General features: G+C 53.7%; 2 protein-coding genes across 7 annotated transcripts; one reads left to right on the top strand and one right to left on the bottom strand.

Annotated features, from left to right (window-relative positions):
- Positions 1–3,864: 3,864 nt before the first annotated feature.
- STAT6 (signal transducer and activator of transcription 6) lies at positions 3,865–19,772 on the top strand. Of its 5 annotated transcripts, none has more exons than XM_008003734.3 (22): positions 3,865–3,970; positions 6,938–7,074; positions 7,493–7,631; positions 7,922–8,005; positions 8,399–8,537; positions 8,650–8,702; positions 8,891–9,039; positions 9,621–9,752; positions 9,881–10,069; positions 10,416–10,503; positions 10,649–10,771; positions 12,306–12,398; positions 12,731–12,937; positions 15,095–15,189; positions 15,282–15,418; positions 15,745–15,891; positions 16,109–16,172; positions 16,285–16,395; positions 16,587–16,679; positions 18,059–18,124; positions 18,214–18,342; positions 18,431–19,772. In XM_008003734.3, the coding sequence occupies exons 2-22, from the start codon at positions 6,959–6,961 to the stop codon at positions 18,618–18,620; spliced, it is 2,544 nt and encodes an 847-aa protein (XP_008001925.1). In that variant the 5' UTR covers positions 3,865–3,970; positions 6,938–6,958; the 3' UTR covers positions 18,621–19,772. The 5 variants fall into 5 exon arrangements, with proteins under 5 accessions (XP_008001925.1, XP_008001926.1, XP_008001923.1 ...); XM_008003735.3 differs by having other exon boundaries at positions 3,890–3,966; XM_008003732.3 differs by having other exon boundaries at positions 3,898–4,132.
- NAB2 (NGFI-A binding protein 2) lies at positions 19,712–26,086 on the bottom strand. Of its 2 annotated transcripts, XM_008003737.3 has the most exons (7): positions 25,846–26,086; positions 23,179–24,052; positions 22,596–22,729; positions 22,211–22,262; positions 21,984–22,116; positions 21,581–21,772; positions 19,712–20,578 (listed from the first exon to the last, which is right to left on the bottom strand). In XM_008003737.3, exons 1-7 carry the CDS (start codon positions 25,926–25,928, stop codon positions 20,469–20,471), a joined length of 1,578 nt encoding a protein of 525 aa, XP_008001928.1. In that variant the 5' UTR covers positions 25,929–26,086; the 3' UTR covers positions 19,712–20,468. The 2 variants fall into 2 exon arrangements, with proteins under 2 accessions (XP_008001928.1, XP_008001929.1); XM_008003738.3 differs by lacking the exon at positions 21,581–21,772.
- Positions 26,087–26,092: the final 6 nt, after the last annotated feature.

Here is a 26,092-nt window from a genome sequence, read left to right as displayed (position 1 = left end):
GCGGAAGTTGCAGTGAGCTGAGATCACGCCACTGTACTCCAGCCTGGGCAACAGAGGGAGACTCCATCTCAAATTGAAAAAAAAAAAAAAAAAAAAAAAAAAAGAATTCAGATACATATATAAAGCTGAAACAAAAGTTTAATTAAACAATACTTATCCTTACTTCACATGATGCCTTCTGATATTTTCTGTACTGTTCTATTCTACTTCAGTTTTATTTTTTAATTTTATTCACTTTTTTATTTTTATTTTTTATTTTTTGAGATGGAGTCTTGCTCTGTTGCCCAGAATGGAGTGTAGTTGTATGATCTCACCTCACTGCAGCCTCTACCTCTTGGGTTCCAGTGATTCTCCTGCCTCAGCCTCCCAGGTAGCTGGGATTACAGGCACGTGCCACTGTGCCCAGTTAATTTTTTGTGTTTTTTAGTAGAGACGAGGCTTCATCATGTTGGCCAGGCTGGTCTCGAACTCCTGACCTCAGGTGATCCACCCACCTCGGCCTCTCAAAGTGCTAGGATTACAGGCATGAGCCGCTGCACCTGGCCTTCAGTTTTAAAGAGTGATGGTCAAGACACTGTTTTTTTTTTTTTTTTATGTTTTGGTTTTTAATTTTGTTTTAAATTTTTTTCATAGACATGGGATGTTGCTATGTTGCCCAGGCTGGTCTCGAACTCCTGGCCTCCAGCAATCCTCCTGCCTCAGCCTCCCAGAGTATTGGGATTACAGGTGTGAGCCATTGTGCCTGGTCAAGATGCTGTTATGGGCTGAGTTGTGTTCCTCAAAAATTCTCTTGAAGTCCTAATCCCAAGTACCTCAGGATGTGACCTTATTTTGAAGGACCCACTTACAGGGTCTTTACAGAGGTAATTAAGTTAAAATGAGGCCATTAGGGTGGTGCTTAATGCAATATGACTGGTATCCTTGAAAGAAGGGGAAACTTGGAGGCTGACTTGCATACAAAGAGAACACTGTGTGAATGTGAAAATGGCCATCTACAAGCCAAGGAGGGAGGCCTGGAACAGAGCTTTCCTTCACATCCCTGAGAAAGAATCAATCAACCCTGCTCATGTTAACCTTGATCTTGGACTTCTAGCCTCCAGCATCTTGAGAGATTTCTGTTGTTTAAGTCATACAATTTGTAGTACTTTGTTACAGCAGCCCTAGCAAACTGATACACTCACCAAATTGATTTTGTGACCCACTATTGGGTTGTAAAATTGATTTTGTGACTCACTATTGGGTTGTAACCGGCAGTACACAGACATAAAGTTATTTTTTCCTTATGCTTTCTCTTGTGCAATCTTGTGTGTGTGTGTGTGTGTGTGTGACGTAGTCTCGTTCTGTCACCAGGCTGGAGTGCAGTGGCGTGATCTTGGCTCACTACAATCTCTGCCTCCCAGGTTCAAATGATTTCCCTGCCTCAGCCTCCCAAGTAGCTGGGACTACAGGCATGCACTACCACGCCTGACTAATTTTTTGTGTTTTTAGTAGAGACAGGGTTTCACCATGTTGACCGGGATGGTCTCAATCTCCTGACCTTGTGATCTGCCTGCCTCAGCCTCCCAAAGTCCTGGGATTACAGGCATGAGCCTCTCTTGTGCAATCTTTACCACCACTCGATGGGATGGCAGGGCCCAGGGGAGGGTGATACAGTCACCCTCACAGTCATGCAGGTGCAGATGTCATTAATGAAGGTCTGACAGACCCTGCAATTGTACAATCTGAAGATGAGTATCTCCTTAAATTTCATACTCTAGGCACTTTACCCTAGCCTAGACTCTGTTGAAGTAGGTATGACTATTATTCTCATTTGAGGGATTGACACCTGATTGAGAACCTCCTGAATGGAATCAGACCCAAGCCAGATTTGCCTCTAAATTCTGTTTTTTTTCCCCCTTACATCACAGTGTTCCCATTGGTATAATCAGTTAGAGAGGGAGACAATAAATAGCATTTTTCTACCAGTACTTGCCCCTTGCCTTCCTACCCCTTAAAAGGAGCCAAAGTCAGAGAGCACATTTACTCTTTTCCCTCCTGCTACCCAAGTCTTTGGGAACTTGTAGCTCTGACACCCCTAGATGGTGAAACCTGGCTTCACCTACTGTCTGTGGATGTCTGCAGGCAGAGTGGGCACCCGGGAGCACATACAAAGCACGTGTGCCGTGAACACGTATGTGCACACACCTTGATCCTAGGATGGCTTGTTGGACAAGCCAATGGACAGAGTCCCTGCCTGCCACCTCCACCCGTGCCTCCCTTCTCTTCCATTCACTGCCCTGCAGACACAGCGGACACATATGGACATACACTCTCAATAGGATTCTTTTGGCAGTAATATGACCCCCAAATCTGGGGACTTCTATGTAGGATGGAGACCCTTCTCCTTTCCTCATACCTGGTTTATTAAGAACCCTAAAAATAGTGCCTGACAGTTACTGTGTGTCAGTCACTGTTCTAAGCCTTCAGATGTATTACTGCATTTGATTCTCACAATATTATGAGTTAAGACTTATTTGCTCCACTTTACAGATGACGAGAATGAATCACAGAGTAAATTGCCCAGGGTTGTGTGGTTAGCAGCATTAGCAGGATTTGAACCCAAGCAGCCTGTATGCACGGTCCAGTCTCTTAACTGCTATATTCTGCTGTGTTCAAACCCTCTGCTGTCTGGCTGGATCCACACACATGCACTCATGCACAGACCTGCGGGGTACCAAGGGATAGAGTGGGAGGAGCTGGGTCTGGAAATCAGTTCAGGCACCAGGGGGCAGCATAGGCCTAGCTTTGGCCCCTCAGCCCAGCCCGGCTATGGGAGGGAGGAGGGGAGCAGAAACTTCCTCCCGCCGCCCCTCAGACACCACCTCTTCCACACACCTGGGCTCTCAGGTGTCCGGGAGTAAAGGCCTCTCTGGGTCCCTTGGTCTCCTCCAGCTCCTCCCCCAGCAAAAACTGCAGAACCCTCCACTAGTTATGATGATGACTCAGAAGCTGAGCAAGACTGTGTGTGTGTGTGTGTGTGTGCGTGCGTGTGCGTGTGGTGTTGTGATTACAGTGGGCTCTGAGTGCGGATATGTTTGTGAGCCTGCCTGCACGTGTGTGTGTGTGTGTGTGTGTGTGTGTGTGTGTAGTCTTGTGGTCAGGGAAGTTGTGCATGTGTGTGTTTGTTTCTTGGCGTGTCTCAGTGTTTACCCCAGAAACAGATAGGAACTTGGCAGATAGGAACACAGCAGATTCGTATTCAAACTTGTCCCTTGTGAATCTGCAGGCAGCAGCTCCGGCTTGTGCTGGTTCCCCCCACAGTCTCAGGAGGGGTGCCCTGTGAGGAGAGGGCAAAGACCAGCTTCAGTCCAAGGAACTCCTGGAGTCTTCCAGAATTCTGAGCTGAGGGTTCCCCTCCCCCACTCCCTCCCGTCAGTGGTCACGAGACCGACCTCTAAGGCGTTCCCTGCCAGAAGGGAGGGGGACCTAGGAGTTGGCTGGCATCGAGCTCCCCGGCTGCTTTTCAGGGTCCTCCACTGGAGGGAGCGCAGAGTCCAGAGGGATTTACTTTTCCTGAGGCCCTGGGGAGCCCAGTCCCTCGTGGGCCCAAACCCCAGCCCTTGGCAGAGTTTGAGTTTGGGAGCCAAGCAGTTAGGGGTGGCATGTCTCTGTTTGATATTGGGTGACTTTCTGGAGAAAAGCTGATGCTTTTGAGGGGGGCCAGAGTAAGTGGGGGTCAGTCTCCGCCGGAGCCTGGCTCCAGGGCCTGGACCCCAGTCCTGATCCCCCACGTGCTCCCTGACTCGGCACAGGAGGCACACATATTCACCCCACTTTCTTCCTCTTCCTCCTCCAGCCCACTTTCTCTTCTCTGTGTCGTCAGAGCTCCAGGGAGGGACCTGGGTAGAAGGAGAAGCCGGAAACAGCGGGCTGGGGCAGCCACTGCTTACACTGAAGAGGGAGGACGGGAGAGGAGTGTGTGTGTGTGTATGTATGTGTGTGTTTTATTTTATTTTTCTTTTTGGTGATGGTGGTGGAAGGGGGGAGGTGCTAGCAGGGCCAGCCTTGAACTCGCTGGACAGAGCTACAGACCTATGGGGCCTGGCAGTGCCCGCTGAGAAAGGGAGAAGACAGCAGAGGGGTTGCCTCCGAGGTGGGTGCGGGGGCCTCTTTGAGTGTGTGGGGGTGGATTCGGCGGGGGAGCTCTCGGGATCCTCCCCTGGCTGGGTGGATGGTCCCCAAGAGATGGTTTCAGCTAGTGTTGGTGGCTGGTGGCACTGGGTTTTGGCAGTTTCGAACTCCTGGAGGAATCTGGGAGGGTCCAGGCCTCAGTACTCCCCTCCCCCATGGGTCACGTTTTCACAGGCTCACCCCTGCACCCCCAGGGCAATGGAAAGTCAGGGAAAGAAGGTGAAGGAGTGCTCCTCTGCCCTGGGTCGGGGGAAGTGGTCGCCCCTCCCTGGAAGGTTGATGCCAGAGGGCAGTGGATCCTCGTTAAACCCCTATCCTGCCCTCCGCTAAAGGTTCCTGTTCAAGGGTGTGGCTGGGGGATGAGCGAGCCCCAGATGTAGACCTCATGGTGCCCCAGAGGAGGGGGAATTTCCCCCTCAAAACTGCTCCACGCTTGGCTGCTGTAGACGCTGAGACTTCCCAACGGTGGCGCCGAGTTAACCCTCCTCGTGCTGAACTGGCTCCACCTCCCCGCCCGCCCCCACCGCCACATCCACACATTGGGCAACTCAGAGAAGCTGTTTTAACTTTCGATCCTGTGGTCCCACAGTCAGAGGACTCTGGGAGGTAGGGGTTGAGATAATCGAATTTAGGCCACCAAGCGGGCGGACGAGGATCCCAGACCTTGCGCTTCCCTTCTGGGTTTGGGAGGGAACACTGGCCCCGCCCCTCACGCCGTGGTTCCTCCCTCCCTTCCCCTACAGCGGGCTGAACGCTAAAGGAACCCCTGTCCTGGTCAAGCCAATCGACCCAGCCTTGTTATGAGTTGGGGTGGGGAGAAATGTGTCCTCCTGATGTCTGGGGAAGAAGAGGGGTTGGATATTTCTAGCCAGGGCCATGCCAGGAGGCTGGTCACTTTGCAAGGGGATGCAGAGGAAAGCGATGCCCACCCACTCCAGAGGACCTTTCTCTCTTGGGTTAGAGAAAGGCCTATTGGAGGAGCCTGAGCAGGAGGGGTAAGGATTCGCCTTGAGGAGAAAAGAGCTGGGGGGAGTGGGAACTGGAGGAAAGAGGGGCATGAAGGTCTTGGAGCAGGAAGGTCCAGAGAAGGGGCCTCTCCATTTTCCATCCCTTTGAGAGTCCTGGGTGAAGTGAGAGGCTGAACGTGGAACAGGAGGACTTGGGGTTACTGGGTTTTGGGAGACCGGGGGAGTTGTCATCCCATCCTCTCCCTCATCTCTAGGAGAGGGATATTGTGAGAAACGTGAACTGAGAGGCCCCTGGGAAACCACTGGTCTACCCAGTTCCCCCTGAACCTGGAAATGGGGATGCAACCCCCTCCTCTACTTCCCTGTCCCCTTCTCTCCTTTCTCCCTCTTTTCGTCTCTCTTCTTCACCTCCAGCTTCCTCTCTCTTCTAGGCTCTTTCCTCCTGGCTTACTAAACCTGCCTTTTTTTCCAGTCTCTCCCATCCTCTTCCTTAGTTCTCTCTACTTTCCTTTTCCAACTCTCCTCCTTCAAGTCTCCTCCCATCTTCCCCCACTTCTTAGGATGATCAGATTTGCCCCTGGAAGGGATCCTAACAACACAGTGCGATGGTTAATCCCCACTCAGATTCAAAGCCTGCTTTCCAAACTCACCTACTGAATGACCTTGGGCAGGGTAGAGAAACTCCTTAAGCCTCAGTTTCTTCATCTATAAAATGGATATTATATATTTTCAAAAGTGTCATGAGGCCTGAATGAGATAATGCACTGAGTGTAATGCCTCCTACGTGGTAAGTGCTTAACAAATAGTAGCTGTTATTACTCTCCCGTCCTCTTCATCATCTAGCCTTGTGGTTTTCATTTTTATTTTATTTTATTTACTTATATATATATATTTTTGAGACAGAGTCTCGCTCTGTCGCCCAGGCTTGAGTACAGTGGTGTAATCTCGGCTCGCTGCAAGCTCCGCCTCCCGGGTTCACACTGTTCTCTCACCTCAGCCTCCCCAGTAGCTGGGACTACAGGGGCCTGCCACCACGCCCTGCTAATTTTGTTTTGTATTTTTAGTAGAGACAGGGTTTCACTGTGTTAGCCAGGATGGTCTTGATCTCCTGACCTAGTGATCTGCCCACCTCGGCCTCCCAAAGTGCTGGGATTACAGGTGTGAGCCACCGCTCCCGGCCGAGCCTTGTGGTTTTCAAATTATCTCATGGAGTCCTAGAATTTTGAGAGGTTTGTCTAGGGACGCCTTTGGCGTCAGGAGATGGGGAGAGGGAAGTAGAAGCAGTCAAGTTTCAGGCTTTCCATGCTTGCTTTCAACAGGGCATCTTCAGTTTCGTACCTTTTATGTGATTGAGATTCCACAGATTAAAAGCTGACATTGCCTACTGCTTTAAAAAGTTTGGAAAGTTTTCCATTCATCTAACACTCATATTGTATAGATGAGAAAAATCAAAGCCCACACAGGGAAGACTCCTTGCCCACAGAACCAGAGTCAGGTCTAGAGCTGCAACCAAATTCTCTGCCATCTCCAAGAGAGCTCTCTCCCTACTGCCCTGTCTCCCTTTGCCTCCCCACCCCTCTGGCTACAGCTCAGCTCTTTCTACCCCTGTGTCTATCACTGAAGGAGTTACCCCCATCTCAGTCATTGACCCAGGATGCCCCTGGTTTAAGGTGGTCTGGCCGTGAGTGGTGGTGGGGATGGTCCCTAGGAGGGCTATCTATAGGAGGTCCCTGGCTGCTCCAGAAGATAGGCCAAGTTTCTTGGGCACCCCTCAGAGTGGCCTTATTTTTCTCCTCCAGGCAACCTCCAAGTCCCAGATAATGTCTCTGTGGGGTCTGGTCTCCAAGATGCCCCCAGAAAAAGTGCAGCGGCTCTATGTCGACTTTCCCCAACACCTGCGGCATCTTCTGGGTGACTGGCTGGAGAGCCAGCCCTGGTGAGTCCTGGCTGTTCCCTGCTGGTTCCCCAAGTCTCCCCTGACTCATCTTCCTTCTCCTTAGATTTTTTCCCCTCAGCCATGGATTCAGAACTTGAGACCTGTTATTCCATGTGTAGTGACCTAGATTTAGCAGGGAGTCTGTGCCCCATCAAGACCAGCCTATGAATGTTGACAGATGGAGACCTCATCTCTTAGGAGGTTGAGCTGAAGAGGAGGGAGGTTTGGGCTGGGACAAAGGCACTTCTCATAACAGCTAGAAGACTGGGGAACAAGGAGCACGGGTGAAAGCTACAGAGGGCCTAGATGGAGAATAAGGAGCGAGAAAGGAACTGCTGAGCATTTGGCTGTGGGGTAAAGGGTCAGGAGAGCTGAGGAAGCCCTGGCCTGAGGTAGCCTCATCCTGATCTTCCTGCAGGGAGTTCCTGGTCGGCTCAGACGCCTTCTGCTGCAACATGGCTACTGCCCTACTTTCAGACACTGTCCAGCGCCTTCAGGCCTCAGCGGGAGAGCAGGGGGAGGGGAACACCATCTTGCAACACATCAGTACCCTGGAGGTGGGGCAGGAGGGGAGGGAACAAGGCTGGGTGGGGCTGAGGTTGAACTGGGTTGAGCATTGGGCCCTGGAAGAAAATTGGTTGGATGCTGGAAGCAAATTTGTGTTCCTGTGGTTAGCTGCTAGCTAGCAGGCAAATTAGATTTTAAAAGCATGCAAATGCACAAAAACTTCTGGAGTCTACAGTTGTGCTGCCTTATAGTATATGTATGAATGGGGGCCTGGGGATTGGAGGGATGGAGGGACATGGGTAAGAGCCAAGCTCACTGTTTACCACTCTCATTTCTATAGAGCATATATCAGAGGGACCCCCTGAAGCTGGTGGCCACTTTCAGACAAATACTTCAAGGAGAGAAAAAAGCTGTTATGGAACAGGTATTGTGATATTCTACTTCCCCCCCCCAACTCAATTTCCTAAGACTTTGGCCTGAGCCATGACAAACTAGAAAGAATTTGAACCTCAGCAAAGGCTCAGTGTTCTAGGCCCAGGAATAACCAAAGGAGGTTCTTAGGGTCAGAGTGAACCCCAAGTCAAGCTCAGGGAATCTTTCTATGAGGGACTGAGGGTAAGAGGCCTGGAGAGAACACAGCAAGGGATAAGGAGCTGATTCTGCTAGGAGCAAGGTCCCACGATATTCCAAAAGGTCAAGAAGAACTGCCAAAGGGGAGATGGGAGCAAGAAAACGCTCTCTGCAGAGCAGAGTAGAGGCCAGGTATAGAGGGATGAGCAGAGTGTTTCACCTCTTGGCATCTGTCCTTCCTGCGTAGTTTCGCCACTTGCCAATGCCTTTCCACTGGAAGCAGGAAGAACTCAAGTTCAAGACAGCCCTGCGGAGGCTGCAGCACCGAGTAGGGGAGATCCACCTTCTTCGAGAAGCCCTGCAGAAGGGGGCTGAGGCTGGCCAAGGTGGGGGCCAGGGTGGTTCTGGGGAGTGTATGGGAGTGGTCCCCTCTTGGATCTCAACCTTAACTGAACCTCTAATCTGTCTGCACCCTTGATTTCTGCCCCCAACCCTCAGTGTCTCTGCACAGCTTGATAGAAACTCCTGCTAATGGGACTGGGCCAAGTGAGGTGAGTAATGGGCTGAGAGGTGGAGACTGAGGTCAAAGTGCAGCTGGAGGGATGGAAGCCAGACCTCAGAGACACACAGGCTGAAGTAGGGTAAGGGAATTCCAGAGGAGTGAGAAAAAGAGCCGTATCCCAGGAGCTGGGTGCGGAGGCAGCGTGAGGCTCTGGCTCAGGCCCCTTTCTGCCCATAGGCCCTGGCCATGCTACTGCAGGAGACCACTGGAGAACTGGAGACAGCCAAGGCCCTAGTGCTGAAGAGGATCCAGATTTGGAAACGGCAGCAGCAGCTGGCAGGGAATGGCGCACCCTTTGAGGAGAGCCTGGCCCCACTCCAGGAGAGGTTGGGCCAGGGCTGATGGGGAAGGGGGGATAAGCTGGGGGTGGGCAGCTGACACTGCTGGAGGCCCTACAGGTGAGAGAGAGAAGCCAGGCGGCAGGGCCTTGGAGTGGACCAAGATGCATAAAAGCCGGTTCCAGCGGGGCTGTGCACACTGTCATTCAGGTTGCATCCTGTACAAGTGGGCCCAGTCGAGAGGCACAAACAGGGACTCATCCAACCCAGGCTTCTCTCCATGCCCAGAGGAATAGGAGGGCTTTTCCATTTGGTTTATTGGGTGGGAACACTTTCCAATTTGCTACAAAGCACTGTAAGGGCGGGTAGCTGTCCTGGGTGCAAGAGCCATCGGGGGAGAGGCAGCTGGGTTTCCACAGGGGTGTAGGCACTGAGAACGAACCTCCCACCCAGACCCTAGGCCAACAGATCACAGAACCCCCTTCAGCCCAGGTGCCTTGCAGCCACACCCACTACCCACCCCACTCCTCCACGCATGATAGCCTTTCTCCCTGGGTACAGTGGAAGGGGGTCTGGGCCGGAGCAAGCAGCCTTAATCCTATGCCCCCTGACCACTGTCCTGGCCCCAGGTGTGAGAGCCTGGTGGACATTTATTCCCAGCTACAGCAGGAGATAGGGGCGGCTGGTGGGGAGCTTGAGCCCAAGACCCGGGCATCGCTGATTGGCCGGCTGGATGAAGTCCTGCGAACCCTCGTCACCAGGTACGTCCCGGGAGTCCCCAATCTGGCCTAGAACAGACCTCAGGAAGAAAAGAAGGGGGCTAGAGCTGTGGGGAGGGCACCAGCAGGGACCTAGCCCCCAACTCCCCTTGTGTCCTCCTCACTCCCAGTTGTTTCCTGGTGGAGAAGCAGCCGCCCCAGGTACTGAAGACTCAGACCAAGTTCCAGGCTGGAGTTCGATTCCTGTTGGGCTTGAGGTTCCTGGGGGCCCCAGCCAAGCCTCCACTGGTCAGGGCTGACATGGTGACAGAGAAGCAGGCGAGGGAGCTGAGTGTGCCTCAGGGTCCTGGGGCTGGAGCGTAAGCTGGGATTGGACCTGGGGTTGGAGAAGGCATGTTAGGGTGATGGAGGCAGCTTGGGGGGCTGGCACTGAAAAGAGCAAGGGATGGGGAGGGAGGGCCATGGGATGTGGAGACCCTGAATGGTCAAGGCAGAGGAAAGGGAGGGACCCATTTAGGGCTGGAATGGGGTGGGGGCATCATGACTTGGCCAAGATGGGGACTCCCCCCTTAAGAACCCAAACAGAGATGTGGAGATTTAGGGCTGGCGACAATGGGTAGTCTACACTCACTCATGCACTCAAGCGCGTCGCCACACCTGGCCACAGTGGGATGAGCTTGTTCACACTCTGACCTCCCCTGGCAGAGAAAGCACTGGAGAAATCATCAACAACACTGTGCCCTTGGAGAACAGCATTCCCGGGAACTGCTGCTCTGCCCTGTTCAAGAACCTGGTGAGGGGCTTTGGGGTGCAGTGGGCAGTGAGGGGGGCACCACTAGGAGACTATGGGACTCTCCTTGGAGAGGATGTCGGGAACCCAAGAGGAGCGGTCTCTGTCCTCATGCACTCGCCCTTGCTCTCCCTCACCCCACACACAGCTTCTCAAGAAGATCAAGCGGTGTGAGCGGAAGGGCACTGAGTCTGTCACAGAGGAGAAGTGCGCTGTGCTCTTCTCTGCCAGCTTCACACTTGGCCCCGGCAAACTCCCCATCCAGCTCCAGGTGAACCGTGGCCCAGCCCTACCCCAATCTGGGACCCCAAGTCCTTCTCTAATGCCACACACAGGGTCCCTGGACCCTCACCTCCTGTGACTGCCCCATACCCCATGTGTCTGGGATTCATGCACACTGGGGCCCGGGTGAGTGGGGTGAAGCAAGAACATGGAGCGCACGGGGCAGGGAATGGTAGCGGATAGCAGCAAACACTTAGGAAGCACTTCCTATAGACCAGGTCTCTCTATTAAATGATACACATGCACATGCGTGCCAGCACACACACGTTTGGTTTTCACAGTAACATTATGAGGTAGGCAGTATTATCAGCCTCATTTTATAGATAAGGGCATTGAGACACAGTTTAAGTAGTTTGTCCCAGTCACACAGCTAAGTGTTGGAGCTGGTATTTGAAACCTGGAGGTCTGGCTCCATAGCAGTGACTCATAACCACTTCTCTAGAGTGAGGCCCTGACTGAGCTTCAGAAAACTTTTAATAACATGGCATGAACTTTTTGATTATGATGTGTGAGTCCAGTAACTTCTCTGAGTGCTCAGAGCCAGCCCCCTGAGGAAACTTCTTGCTTTAAGAAACCCCTGTCCAGCTGGGCGTGGTGGCTCACGCCTGTAGCCCCAGCACTTTGGGAGGCCTGTAGCCCCAGCACTTTGGCAGATCCCAAGGTCAGGAGTTCAAGACCAGCCTGGCCAATATGGTGAAACCCCGTCTCTACTAAAAATAAAAAAATTGGCCGGGCGCAATGGCTCACGCCTGTAATCCCAGCACTTTGGGAGGCCAAGGTGGGCAGATCACAAGGTCAGGAGATCAAGACCATCCTGGCTAACACGGTGAAACCCTATATCTACTAAAAATACAAAAAATTAGCTGGGCGTGGTGGCGGGCACCTGTGGTCCCAGCTACTTGGGAGGCTGAGGCAGGAGAATGGCGTGAACCCAGGAGGCAGAGGTTGCAGTGAGCCGAGATCGCGCCACTGCACTCCAGCCTGGGTGAGAGTGAGACTCCGTCTCAAAATAAATAAATAAATAAATAAATAAATAAATAAATAAATAAGCTGGGTGTCGTGGTGCAGGCCTGTAGTCCCAGCTGCTCAGGAGGCTGAGGCAGGAGAATCGCTTGAACCCGGGAGGCAGAGGTTGCAGTGAGCTGAGATCACACCTCTTCACTTCAGCCTGGGTGACAGAGCAAGACTCTGTCTAAAAAAAAAAAAAAAATCTTAGCACTTTGGGAGTCCAAGGTAGGAGGATCGCTTGAACCTGCAAGTTTAAGACCAGCCTGGGCTACATAGGGAGATCCAATCTCTACAAAAAATAAAAACTTAGCTGGATTAGGTGGTCCATACCTGTAGGTCCAGCTATTCAGGAGGCCGAGGTGGAAGGATCACTTGAGCCCTGGAGGCTGAGGCTGCGGTGAGCTGAGATTGTGCTACTGCAGTCCAGCCTGGGCAATAGAGTGAGATACTATCTTAAAAAAAAAAAAAAAAGGAAAGAAAGAAAGAAAAGAAACCCCTGTCCTCACCCTCTTCAGGCCCTGTCTCTGCCCCTGGTGGTCATCGTCCATGGCAACCAAGACAACAATGCCAAAGCCACCATCCTGTGGGACAATGCCTTCTCTGAGATGGTGAGGAAATTCCTGGAGTTGGAGGGAACAGGGGCAGGGTGGGTTCTAATATGGGCAGTGGTGCAGGCCTGTTGATGGGGTGGCAGGCATGTTTAAATGGGTGTGACCTTAACACCTTCTCATGGGCCTACTTTCGTACTTCTGACCTCTTTTCACCCCAGTCTTAACAACTATCAGGCCACAGCACTGTAACCTAGAAAAAGTAGCATGTTCGTGAGCGATATCAGGTGCTGTGGATGGGCAGGCCACAGGCAGGTGGGAGGGATGAAGGCCGGCCTGAGGAAGAACAAGACAGTAGCCTCTGATGCTCTCTTCTTCCCCCTTCTCCTCAGGACCGCGTGCCCTTTGTGGTGGCTGAGCGGGTGCCCTGGGAGAAGATGTGTGAAACTCTGAACTTGAAGTTCATGGCTGAGGTGGGGACCAACCGGGGGCTGCTCCCAGAGCACTTCCTCTTCCTGGCCCAGAAGATCTTCAATGACAACAGCCTCAGCATGGAGGCCTTCCAGCACCGTTCTGTGTCCTGGTCACAGTTCAACAAGGTCATTCTCCTGCCCTTTGGACCTCCCACCCCCAAGCTCTTCATGCCTCAGGCACTCAGGGCCTGCTCAGCCTCCATGCAGGGACCTTCCGCTGGAGTCTCCACAGTGCCCTCTCAGGTCCTTTAGGAAGGCCTGTCATGGACCAGGGAGGAAAAACCCCAGGTCTGGGGGTTGGCTCCAGAGATGCATTCTCTGACATCCCTATGGTTTTGGTCTGGGGGTCATCTGTCCTTTCTCTTTACCAGCGACTTGCATGACTCACCCAGGTTGTGTGTAAACAGAGCTCTGATTCAAAGTGACTTTGACCCATTGGAAAAATTGTTCCTGGCTGGGCACAGTGGCTCATGCCTGTAATCTCAGTCTTTGAGATGCCAGGGTGGGCGGATCACCTGAGGCCAGGAGTTCGAGACCATCCTGGCCAACATGGTGAAACTCCATCTCTACTAAAAATACAAAAATTAGCCAGTTGTGGTGGCACATGCCTGTAATCCCAGCTACGTGGGAGGCTGAGGCAGGAGAATCACTTGAACCCGGGAGGCGGAGGTTGCAGTGAGCTGAGATCACACCGCTGCACTCAAGCCTGGGTGACAGTGCAAGACTGTTTCCAAAAAAAAAAAAAAAAGAGGGGGGCCAGGCATGGTGGCTCATGCCTGTAATCCCAGCACTTTGGGAGGCCGAGACGGGTGGATCACCTGAGGTCAGGAGTTCGAGACCAGCCTGGCCAACATGGCAAAACCCCGTCTCTACTAAAAACGCAAAAAATTAGCCAGGCATGGTTGTTTGCGTCTGTAATCCAGCTACTCAGGAGGCTGAGGCAGGAGATGAACCCAGGAGGTGGAGACTGCAGGGAAGATCGTACCATTGCACCCCAGCCTGGGCAAGACTCCATATCAAAAAAAAGAGGCCCAGGCTGGCTCACACCTGTAATCCCAGCACTTTGGGAGGCTGAGGAGGGCGGATCACAAGGCCAAGAGATCAAGACCATCCTGGCCAACATGGTGAAACCCTGTCTCTACTAAAAATACAGAAATTACCTGGGCATGGTGGTGCATGCCTGTAGTCCCAGCTACTTGGGAGGCTGAGGCAGGAGAATCACTTGAACCTGAGAGGCAGAGGTTGCAGTGAGCCAAGATTGTGCCACTGCACTCCAGCCTACTGACAGAATGAGATTCTGTCTAAACTGAACAAAATCCCATAGGGACATGTGCAGTAATACCAGCTACCACGTGTTGACAGCTTATTATATGCCAGGCACTGTGCTTAACACTTTATGTATGTTATCTCACTTAAGCCTCCCGACATTCCTTTGAGGTAGATACTATTATTATCCCCATTTTACAGATGAGGAATCTGATGCTCAGAAGGTTATGTAGTTTGTTCAAGGTCCCAAAGCAGGTGAATGCCATGGCTAGGACAGAACTACATATTTCTGACTCTTGCTCTTTGATTTTATGTTATATTACGTTATTTTATTTTTTGGTCTTCCTTCCTTCCCTCCCTCCCTCCCTCCCTCCCTCCCTCCTTCCTTCCTTCCTTCCTTCCTTCCTTCCTTCCTTCCTTCCTTCCTTCCTTCTTTCCTTCCTTCCTTCTTCCTTTCCTTCCTTCCTTCCTTCCTTCTTTTCTTTCTTTCTTTCTTAGTGTGAGACAGAATCTTTAAAGAGAAGAAAGAAAGGCTCATGTGACCAGAGGGTGTTTTAGCAAAAGGGAGCAAGACAGTCACACCCAGCAGGTTACCTTCCTTTGGGCTTCACCTCTGCCACACCTCCTTAGGGACAGGGTGTAGCACAGTAGTTAATAGGGGCTCCAGTGCCAGAATGCCTGGGTTTAAATCCTAGCTCTGCCTCTTACCAGCTGTGTAGACCTGGGCAAGTCATTTGACGTTTTTGGACTTCCATTTCTTCGTCTGTAAAATGGAATTATTATAGTCCCTACCTCCATAGCCTTATAAAGAGCAAATAAATATATGGAAAGGCTTGAAATAGTGACTGGCACACGTAAGCATGAGGATTGGTCGTTGTCATTGATGGAATCTCAGGTTCGGTCCGATCCCTCAGCCCTGTGATTCTGTCATGAGGGCACTCACAGCTCAGTGCCTGCCCTAAACAGGCTCCAGCTCTGGCCCTCCCTTGGCTCACACCATTTCCCTTCTCCCGCTAGGAGATCCTGCTGGGCCGTGGCTTCACCTTTTGGCAGTGGTTTGATGGTGTCCTGGACCTCACCAAACGCTGTCTCCGGAGCTACTGGTCTGACCGGTGAGTCCCCGCCCTGGGTGGTCTGAGCAGCCATACCCCAGTCACCTCCATACTCACTGCCCATGCCCCATCCTCTCTTTCATCCCGGCCAGGCTGATTATCGGCTTCATCAGCAAACAGTACGTTACTAGCCTTCTTCTCAATGAGCCCGACGGAACCTTTCTCCTCCGCTTCAGCGACTCAGAGATTGGGGGCATCACCATTGCCCACGTCATCCGGGGCCAGGATGGTGAGGCCACCCCAGCCAGTCCTCTGTCTCTGTGCCTGTCCCCTCTGGGGTTTCTTCTGGGAATGAAACGTCCTGACCTTCCTGATGCTGATCCTGATCTTTAGGAAGTTCTTCCAGCTTCTCTTCTTCCTTCTGGGGTCTAAATGTTCACCTTCTCACTGTGACCTCTGTGGGAATGGAGACTAGTGGGTCTCGCTCCCTCAGGAGCCCCACCCTAGGTCCTCTCCCCTTTGCCTTGGTGGAGTGAGAACAGGTCTTGTGGTGAGGGTTGGGGAAGGGGAAGAAAGTCTGAACAGGGGGATCTCAGGGTCTCATTCCTACCATAGGCTCTCCACAGATAGAGAACATCCAGCCATTCTCTGCCAAAGACCTGTCCATTCGTTCACTGGGGGACCGAATCCGGGATCTTGCTCAGCTCAAAAACCTCTATCCCAAGAAGCCCAAGGATGAGGCTTTCCGGAGCCACTACAAGCGTGAGCTGGAACTGGCAGTTCTGATTCCTTCCTGTCACCCACTTCCTCCCTGCTCCCCGCTGCCCTCCTCTCCCTGCCTGCCTGTGTCATCCTGATGTCACTCCCTATTACATAGCTGCGCTCCTCTTACTTCCCCATCATCCATGCCCACCTTTTCCACCTCCCTTCCTCCCTAACTCCAGAGCACTCCATGGCTCTCTTTTCCTTCTCACAACAGCTGAACAGATGGGTAAGGATGGCAGGGGTTATGTCCCAGCTACCATCAAGATGACCGTGGAAAGGTGAGTGTGGTGGTGTGGACAGTGGGTAGGTTAGGGGTCTAGTGCTTATCTGCAGGAAGGAGGGGTGGCATCAACTCTTGGTCAGTCATATGTACCTCCTTCCCTCCTCCAGGGACCAGCCACTTCCTACCCCAGAGCTCCAGATGCCTACCATGGTGCCTTCTTATGACCTTGGAATGGCCCCTGATTCCTCCATGAGCATGCAGCTTGGCCCAGATATGGTGTAAGGAGCTGGAAAGACAGGAATGGGAGTGGTCTGTGCAGATGGGCTTTTAGCATGGGCAGCTGGGAGAGCTGGCATTGGGGGCTGAACAGGGAATTTTCCTTTCCATGAAAGGGACACCCGTTCAAAAGCAGGGTGTGGTGGTGTCCAGGAGAAGGGCTGGCATCAGGGGGTCTGTTTTCTTTCCCTAGGCCCCAGGTGTACCCACCACACTCTCACTCCATCCCCCCGTATCAAGGCCTCTCCCCAGAAGAATCAGTCAATGTGTTGTCAGCCTTCCAGGAGTAAGTGAAAAACCTCATGGGGATACCATCCCACTCTAAGGGGGTGGGCATTTGAATTGTTAGAAGAGGCTCTTCTGTGAGAAAGGAGCACCAAATGCTAACAACCTTTTTTCTCTTCTGTCCACTCTAATGAGGGGATAGTAGTTAAGATCCAGACTGCCTAGGTTTGAATTCTAGCTCTACCACTTACTGGTTTGGGGCAAATTACTTAGCCTTTGGTGCCTTATCTGCCCAATGAGGGATAATAATGCTAATAATAATAACCTACCTCACTGCATTATTTTGGAGATTAAATGAGTTCATAACACTTACAAAGCTGAGCATAGTGCCTGGCTCATAGCAAAAGCTGTGTAAGTCCAGTCGTGGATCACTTAATGAAAGAGCATTTTCTGTCCTTAGGCAGTTTCATAGTTATGCGAATATCATAGAGTGTAATTACACAAACCTAGATGGTATAGGCTACTATACACTGAGGCTATATTGTGTAGCCTGTTGATCCTAGCTTTAAACCTGAGCAGCATGATACCGTTCAGAAGAGTATAAGGAAATAGTTACATAATGGTAAATATTTGTGTGATACGAATTTTCAGCTTGATTATAATTTTCTTTTTCTTTTTCTTTTTTTTTTTTTGAGACAAGGTCTCACTCACTGTAGTGCAGTGGTGCAATCTTAGCTCCCTGCAACCTCTACCTCCTGGGCTCAAGCAATCCTCATGCTGTTGTGCACCACGATACTCGGCTAATTCTTTTTTAAGGTTTTTCTGCAGACAGAGTCTCACTTATTGCCCAAGCTGGTCTCAAACTCCCGGGCTCAAGTGATCTTCCCACCTCAGCCTCCCAAAGTGTTAGGATTACAGGTGTGAGTCACTCTGCCTGGCCTTGATTATAATCATATGGGACCACTGTGGTCTGTAGCTGACAGAAATGTCGTTGTGTGGTGCATGACTGTTTCTGTCCTGCCCCTGAGAGCCACTGTCACTTCTCTGCTGTGTTGATTTTTGTTTACTCATCTGTTTTGGCCTTGAGATGACCTAGACATTTTTCTTCCCCAAGTATAACACTCAGGTGCTTATTAACTCTTAGTCAAGGCACAACATCTCCCCTCCCAGAAGGTGAGGCGGGAGTGAGGACTTGGGGACTTAAGAACTATCAAAGTTCAGAGTCCAAAGAAACATTAGAAATTGGCTAATCCACCCCCGTAACACACACATTTTACAGATGAGAAGACTGAGCTCAGAGCATAGAAATAGCTTGCCCAAAGCCACTACTAAGTCAGGATAAGGAGCTGGAGCTTGTTTCCTCACTCAGTGGTCCTGACTTTGCACCACTTTGCCTTTGCCTAGCCTGCCTTCCTCTAACTGTGCTCTCCCTAATTCTAGGCCTCACCTGCAGATGCCCCCCAGCCTGGGCCAGATGAGCCTGTCCTTTGACCAGCCTCACCCCCAGTGAGTGACAAGGCCCCTCCTGACCCCATGTACCTCTTCTTTCCTGGCCTTGCCCCTCCCTCCTTATTTCCGTTGCTGGTTCCTGGCAGGGGCCTGCTGCCGTGCCAGCCTCAGGAGCATGCTGTGTCCAGCCCTGACCCCCTCCTCTGCTCAGATGTGACCATGGTGGAAGACAGCTGCCTGAGCCAGCCAGTGAGAGCGTTTTCTCAGGGCACTTGGTGAGTGGCAGCTTAGTAGTGGAGGCTGGGTGGCATCTAGGGGAGTGGGCGCCATGCCTACTCCACTGCTTCTCCCATCTCCTTGTAGGATTGGTGAAGACATATTCCCTCCTCTGCTGCCTCCCACTGAACAGGACCTCACTAAGCTTCTCCTGGAGGGGCAAGGGGAATCGGGGGGAGGGTCCTTGGGGGCCCAGCCCCTCCTGCAACCCTCCCACTATGGGCAATCTGGGATCTCAATGTCCCACATGGACCTAAGGGCCAACCCCAGTTGGTGATCCCAGCTGGGAGGGAGAACCCAGAGAGACAGCTCTTCTACTACCCCCACAGACCTGCTCTGGACACTTACTCATGCCCTGCCAAGCAGCAGATGGGGAGGGTGCCCTCCTATCCCCACCTACTTCTCAGTCAGGAGGAAAAGACAGGAGAATGCATGGTGGGTGGAGCCAATCCACTCCTTCCTTTCTATCATTCCCCTGCCCACCTCCTTCCAGCACTGACTGGAAGGGAAGTTCAGGCTCTGAGACACGCCCCAACATGCCCGCACCTTCAGCGCGCACACGCACGCACACACACAGAGCTCTCTGAGGGTGATGGGGCTGAGCAGGAGGTGGGCTGGGTAGGAGTACAGGTTAGGGCATGGAAGGCTTCTCCGCCCACTCTGACCCAGGGCCTAGGATGGTTAGGCAGGAACATACAGACACATTTACACTAGAGGCCAGGGATAGAGGATATTGGGTCTCAGCCCTGGGGGAATGGGAAGCAGCTCAAGGGACCCTGGATGGAGCACAGGAGGGGTCTGGACATGTGGTTACCAATACAAGTTTTGCCCTGATTAAAAAATCTCCCAAAGCCCCAAATTCCTGTTAGTGAGGTGGAGGCTTCTGATATGTGTATGAGACTATGCAAAAGTACAAGGGCCGAGTTTCTTCATGTATAGCTGTGTGAACGTGTATGTACCTAAGATATGTTAATGTATAGCTGGCATGTTAGTTGCATGACCACATAAAACATGTGTCTGCTTTTGCCTGTTTGACAACACAAATTTGGGAGTGTGAGACATTGCACAGAAGACAGCAGCAAGTGTGCTGGCCTCTCTGACATATGCTAACCCAAAAATACTCTGAATTTGGAGTCTGACTGTGCCCAAGTGGGTCCAAGTGGCTGTGACATCTACATATGGCTCCATATCTCCAATGATGCCTGGGAGCCAGGGTGAGAGTCTGGGTCCAGGCCTGACCATGTGGCCCTCCAGTGTATGAAGGGGCCCTGCCTGCTGTATCTTTTCTGTTGCCCTATCCACTGCCAGCTTCCCTTCACTCCCCCATCCCATGTCACCATTTCTCCCTCTCGAGGCAGGGGTCATAGATCCTAAGCCATAAAATAAATTTTATTCCAAAATAACAAAATAAATAATCTACTGTACACAATCTGAAAAGAAAGACGCTCTAACTGCTCAGATAAGTGCTGCGGTCCAGCCCCCAGCTGGAGGAGACCCTGAGTCCAACCCAGGCCTCCCAAGGGGGCCAGTGAAGGGATCCCACACCCACCGCCCCCATGTAGGGCAGGAGGGAGAAAATTGCAAAGGACTTGGGGGATAGATGGGAATGGGAGGGCAAACTGCAGCACTTGTTAAATTAAAGAAACAAACCAGAAGCACAAAAACGGGGAAGGAGAGGGAAGGAGGAGCAGGTCCAGTGTTCCCAGGCCCCCAATTCTGGGGGCAAATGTTGCCACTTTTAGCTGCTGGACCTTCCCAGGGAAGTCCCCCTTTCCCCCTTGTCCAAACTGAGTCCAACTGCTCACACCACTGGTGCAAACCTAAAGAGAATGGGAGTGTGTCGTGTGAGGGAGGGGAGAACCCCAGATGCCCTGGAGGCAGAGTCCTTGCCCCCTCGCTCTGGGCAGGGGTGAGGGCACCACGCACCCTCCTTGTGTCCTCTCTCCAGGCCCCTGCTTGTTATTGCTTGAAGCCCCACAGTCTTATGCCCATGGAGCAGGTGGGGAGGCAGGAGAAGGGCAGAGGAAGGATCCAGGGTTGTGACTATATTCCAGGGATGGAGAGCATGGGGGTCTGTGTGAGCCAGAAGTCTGAGGTCCTGGGTCTGAAGACACCAGTCCACCCCTCACTGCCGGCTGGCCTCAGCCTCCACTTTCACGCTGCTCCTGCGACCCTCCACCAGTGCGGGATGGGGTCCTGGGGCAGGACATCTGTCCAGCAGCCCTTCCTCGAACTCTGCAGGGAAAAGGGGGCAGTTAGGAGACTGCAGGGTGACTGGCTGCAGACAGAAGTGGTTGGGAACAGAAGCAGGGGCAAAGAAAGTTGTGAAGATGGGCTCCGTTTGTTGAATTACTGCTTCCTGCCCACTGCATGTGTATGGGGGGTTCCATTCCTGTGTGTGTGAGCCCCCTCCCCTCTCTGGCTGTGTGTAGCTCTGTCTCTGTCTGTGTCTCTCTCTTTCTCTGTCTCTCCCGCCTCCTCCGTTGTGCTGGAATTTCTGGTTCTGTCAGGAGCTGCGGGGGTGGTTTGGCTCTGACCTCTCCCCTCCCCCCCTTCCCAAGCTTTGCCACCCCCACTCATCCCTGGCCCCCTCCCAGGTCACCCTACTATGGCCCCCCAAGTGTTTTGGTAGCCAAATCAGGGGGAGCACAGGAAGCCAGCCTCCGAGCTCCTCCCTCAAGAAGAGGCCCCCTTCCAGTCCCCGCCCCCACTTCCCACCCACGCACAGTTTAAAAATACCAAGCCAGGGTTGGTGGCTTTGTCTGCTGCGTCACTCTCAGCCCAGCGGCTGCCCAGCCCTCTGCCTGCCCACTCCCTCTTCCCCCTTCCACACACAAAGCATCACTGCTTTGGGCTCCTCTGCTTCCAAGCTGGGCATCCCCATCCCCATCCCCGCAACTCCTAGCCTGCTCCCCACTCCTGGGTTGGTGGAAGTGCCATCTGAGCTTCCCTTATTGATGCTCCTCCTTCCTGCGCTTTCATCCTCTTTTCTCTGTTCCCCGTTCCCCAGTTCCCCTTTCACAGATCTACACTAGGACCAGACTTTTCAAGGTGGGAGCAGCCCGGCAGGGTCTGCCTCACCGCACCCCAAGGCCTGGCTGGCTGGAGCCCAGCCCTCCTACTGCCCTCTCTGACGACTATATCCCTCTTCCTCCCACCTGGCCCCAGGACACCAGAATTGCTGTGTGGGGCCTGGGTGGCCGGGGTGCTTGGGGACAGCACTGCTGGCTGCCTCACCTGCGAGAGGTGGCTTCGCAGGCACACAGGGGCTGAGGCGGCCCACGCGGTCGTGTGAGACGAGGCGGGCGAGCCGCAGCCCCTCGTCCATCAGTGTCTGCTGCAGGATGTGGCGGCTCCATAGCCCATGGGCTGGCAATGCCAGAGGCAGGTCAGCAGGGGGCGGCGTCAGCCTTGGACATGACCCCACAGCTGTGGGCATGGGCACTGGTCAGGTAAGGGGCTGCAGCCAATGGAACCCCCACCCTCAACCACACAGCCAGCCCACAGGCCCTTCTGCCCCCCCTCCAGCCAGGCTTTCCAACCCTGTTCCAGGCACTGCCTCCTGGCTCACTCCTCCCCCCAACCCTTCCCCTACTCCCCCACCCTCAATGAAGAGAAAAGTATTCTGAGGCACACTCACCCTGCAAATGTCCATCCAGACTCTCCCCAGACAGGCTGGCGCTGTCCTCCTCCAGGCTGGGGCGGTATGGGGGTGCATAGGACTCAGGGCCTGGGGGAGGCTGCTGGATTTCAGGGTGACTCTGTTCTCCAACCTGTGGATGCCCAAAATGGGGAAATGAAAACCTGGCAAGGGAAGGGATTGGGGAAGGCTGCCCAATGCCCCTACATGCACCCCGGAAAACATACCTCTTGTTTCAGCTTCTTCAGTGGAGGGCCTCCCAGTTCTTCAGGGTGGAGCCTGAAAAAATGGATAAGAATAAAGTGGGTGAGGCTGATGAGGGCCACGTGATGGGCAGAGCACAGAACCCGGCCAGAGACGTGTTATTTAAAACCTTTGTCAAGAAGCTGGCCGAGAAAGAGTCTCTAGCTCAGGCCCTATTGTTGTAGGGGGTTGGGGGGACCCGACATGGATGGAAGGAGAGACCAGACCTGAGACAAGCTGACTTGACCAAAAGCAGGACATCCAGGTGGGCGGGAAGCAGGCCTAGAGCAGCCTGAACTGAAGGTTAGGACATGATCTAACTCCACAGCAGGATTCCAGTCTAGGAAGGACCTGGGGAAGGGGTCTCACCTGGAGCCCTTCAAGGAGGACAAGTAGGTGCTCTCTCGGGCTACTTGGCGGGACAAAGAGAAGAGCTCCACTCTCCGCAATAAGAGTGTGTTGTCCCTCATGCAGAACTGGGCAGCAGCCTCATTGATGGTGAGCTGTGGAGAGAGGGCAGCCAGGAGAGTCAGAATTTGAACTCCCCTGCTGCCTCACCAGACCTCCTCACACCCCTTCACCATCAGACAAATGAGGCCCATCCATCAGATGCTTGCTTTGGTTTTGACACTACATGGAAGCTTTCTGAGGAAGACAGACAGAGATCAGCACCCATAGCTTCCTAGGAATGCCCAGGGCCTCTTCCACTCCTGTGGGGTCCTGAGTGACAAGGAGCTGAACAGTTTGGTGCAGCCTGTATTTCTGCTTCCCCCTTAGCTGAGGATGGAAGCACTGTGGCCACTGGGGTGGGGGCCTGTCAGGGAGGGGATCAGGGCCTGGGGTCCTGGTCAAGGGGTAATGAAACAGAGTTGGAGACCGTAGAAACTTGCAGAGGTAAGTGGCTGGAGGCCCGGGAGTCAAGGTCAATCCTAGGAGGCCTGGGGGTTCTCACCTCGTGCAGGCTGAGCTGCTTGCCCTCCCGCCGCTTAGAGTCGAAACGGCCATAGATGATGCTGTATTTGCGGATCTCCTCTTCCTTCTGGCTGTCATTATCATCCATCTCAAAGATGTGCCCAACGCTCCGTGCCAGCTTCTTATTCAGCTTTAGCAGGGATGTGACCTCCCCAGCATCCCCCCTTGGGAAGCTCCGGAAGATCCTCTCCACACTTTCCACCACCATGCGTACCATCTCTGGCTCCAGTCGGTCTGGTCCACCCCCAGTCCCACCTGCTGCCAGCCCCCCAGCCCCAGTCCCCTCAGGGACTCCTCCCCCTGCAGGGGGGGAGAAGGGGGGCGAGCCAGCCTCCTCTTCTCCTCCTGCCCCAACGTCCGACTCTGGAGTGCTCCGGCCTGGCCAGATCCGGGGGTCCCCTGCCCCAGGTCCCCCAGGCAGTGGTGATAGCTTCTCTCCAAGTTCAAGGGGGCTCTTGGGGCTAAAACTGCGGGCACTGCCTGCCTTTTCCCCTGGGCTGCCATGCCCATTGCTCATGCTCCCTTTCCGGGTACCCGCAGTCTCAGAGATCTTGAAGAGCGGGATGCTGGAGACGGGAACAGCAGGCACTGGTTGACTGAAGAGCCCTGGATTGGTGGCCCACTCTCTCAGTGCCTTCTGCAGGCGCCGGACATGGAGGGGCTTGGTGGCCATGCCCACAAGTGCCATGATCTCCAGAAACTCCTCCTCACCCGCCTCACACAGCTGCTGCACGTCGTCCCCTCCCTGCTGGATGAAGGTCTCATAGTAGGAAAGGAGGTTGGCGCGCTGCAGGACCCGGTACAGCTGCAGCTCCCCCAGCGTCCGAGGCAGTGCCATGGCTCGGGCACTGGGCCTGAGAAGGAGGGGCACAAGAGAGAGGCAGTCGGTGCAAGTCCCCCTACTGGGTACCAACCCACACTAACAATTGTTCCCTCTTTCCTGCCTGCTTTTCTTCCCCTCTCTCATTTGGATGCTGTCCTGCACAGTGCCCAGGTCTGAGTACAGACTCTGAGAATCGGGCACTGCTCAGAGGCATGGACAAGCCAGTGCTGTCCTAGACTGGCCCGAAGCCCCAAAAATCAGTGCCCTGTGTCTGCAGGAGTCGAAGCCTCTTAAACCTTATCTTCAGCTTTTATCTTTTTGGTCTGTGGTAAGAAGAACTTGAGCGCTGAGGCTAACCAGCACCGACCTCGGATGGCTGGACCTCCCTCTCCCCCGAAACACAATCCTCACCTTCCACTCTAAACACTCAGCAGTCTCAACACTAAAGTGAAGTCGCCTATACTAAAGTGAATGTAGAACCCCTGTCTCCCGCACAGTGGACGCTGCTGGCCAGCTTCATTCCCTGTGAAGGAGCCACAGCCCCAGGTGGCTAGGAGGGAGGGTGTGGCACCTTCCCTGGCTTTCCCACTCAGTGAGCCAGGTGGTGCCTTGCTCTTCGCTCAGCTTTTCCGAGGGATTAAGCATTTTTTTTTTTTTTTTTTTTTTAAGACAGAGTCTCGCCCTGTTGCCCAGGTTGGAGTGCAGTGGCGCTATCACGGCAACCTCCGCCTCCCGGGTTCAAGCGATTCTCCTGCCTCAGCCTCCGGAGTAGCTGAGATTACAGGCGCCCGCCACCACGCCCAGCTAATTTTTGTATTTTTAGTAGAGACGGGATTTCACCATGTTGGTCAGGGTGGTCTCGAATTCCTGACCTCGTGATCCAACCGCCTTGGCCTCCCAAAGTGCTGGGATTACAGGCGTGAACCACCGCGCCCGGCCTGGTTAAGAATGGCCTGGTTAAGCATTCTTAACCAGCACGCTTCCTCTCTCCCCCCAGGACCTCTCCACCCTTCCAGGCCGCCCAGTGCTCCTCAGTGGCCCCTCTCCTAGCAGTGACACTCCCCACTTCCTCGGTCGGCCTTTTCCTTCAGCTCAGGGGCTGCGGCAGGGGGAGGGGCGCAATTGTTCTGCTCCGGGGCCGTTCCGCCCACACACACTCCCACAGTGGTAGAGTCTGTGGGCGAAAACCGCCCAGGGGCTCCCGCCTACTCTCCTCTCCCTTATTTTCCACCCGCATCTTCAAGTGGAGTAGGGGAGAGGCTCTTCAGCAAGGCCTCTTGCTAAAGGGGCTGCACACTGAAACTCCCCTCCCCACTCTGTGAATAAAGGGACAGATATAGGAAGGAACTGCCTAAGGCCTCCCTGCCTCCCTCGTCACCCCCCTTCCCCCCGCTGATGCTCCTTTAACTCAAAGGCACCGCCTTCTCCTGGACCCCAGGGGCCCGCGCGCTCCGTGACAACGAGGGACTGAGGCAACTGAGCGTCCCCCCACCTTCCGCACTGACGCCAGCTCGAGCTCCAGGGCATTCCCTGGTGCTAGGAGGCTCCCACGTTCTTTACAGGGGGCACTTAGGCCAGGGAGAGCCCACAGAGTAAACCAGGAATGGAGATTTAGGTACTACTCTTTCATATCCAGCTTCATCAGATGTTTGCCTGCTCCCAGGGCCCCCTAATTCGAAGACGCACCCCCTTTTCCATCAGTCTCCACCCCCCACCCCCGTCCCGCTTCCCCACGTCCTCCCCTCGACCTCCGCCCTCTGGACCCCATTCCCAAGTCCAGCTCCACCCATCTCCACTCCCCGCTGCCTCCCTTTGCCCACTAACTTGAGTCTGGGCTGCAGGGTCCGGCGGGCGCTGTCCCCTCCGCCCGGCGGCTGCTCGGCTGTGGGGGAAGGCGCTCTGTGCATGGACGGCCGGAGACCACCCGGGTTGCTCTTCTCGGTGCCCAGCGCTCGGCGCCTGCTGCGTACTGCACTCTGCCCCGCGCACGATGCCGTGTCCACCGCTGTCCAGGCTCTGTCCCTCCCTCCACGTCTTCTCTCTCCGAGCCTCCGCGCCTCTGTCTGTGCCT

Source organism: Chlorocebus sabaeus, chromosome 11 (assembly GCF_047675955.1).
Source record: "Chlorocebus sabaeus isolate Y175 chromosome 11, mChlSab1.0.hap1, whole genome shotgun sequence".
NCBI classification, from domain to species: Eukaryota; Metazoa; Chordata; class Mammalia; order Primates; family Cercopithecidae; genus Chlorocebus; species Chlorocebus sabaeus.
This window is presented reverse-complemented; position numbering and strand designations above follow the sequence as displayed.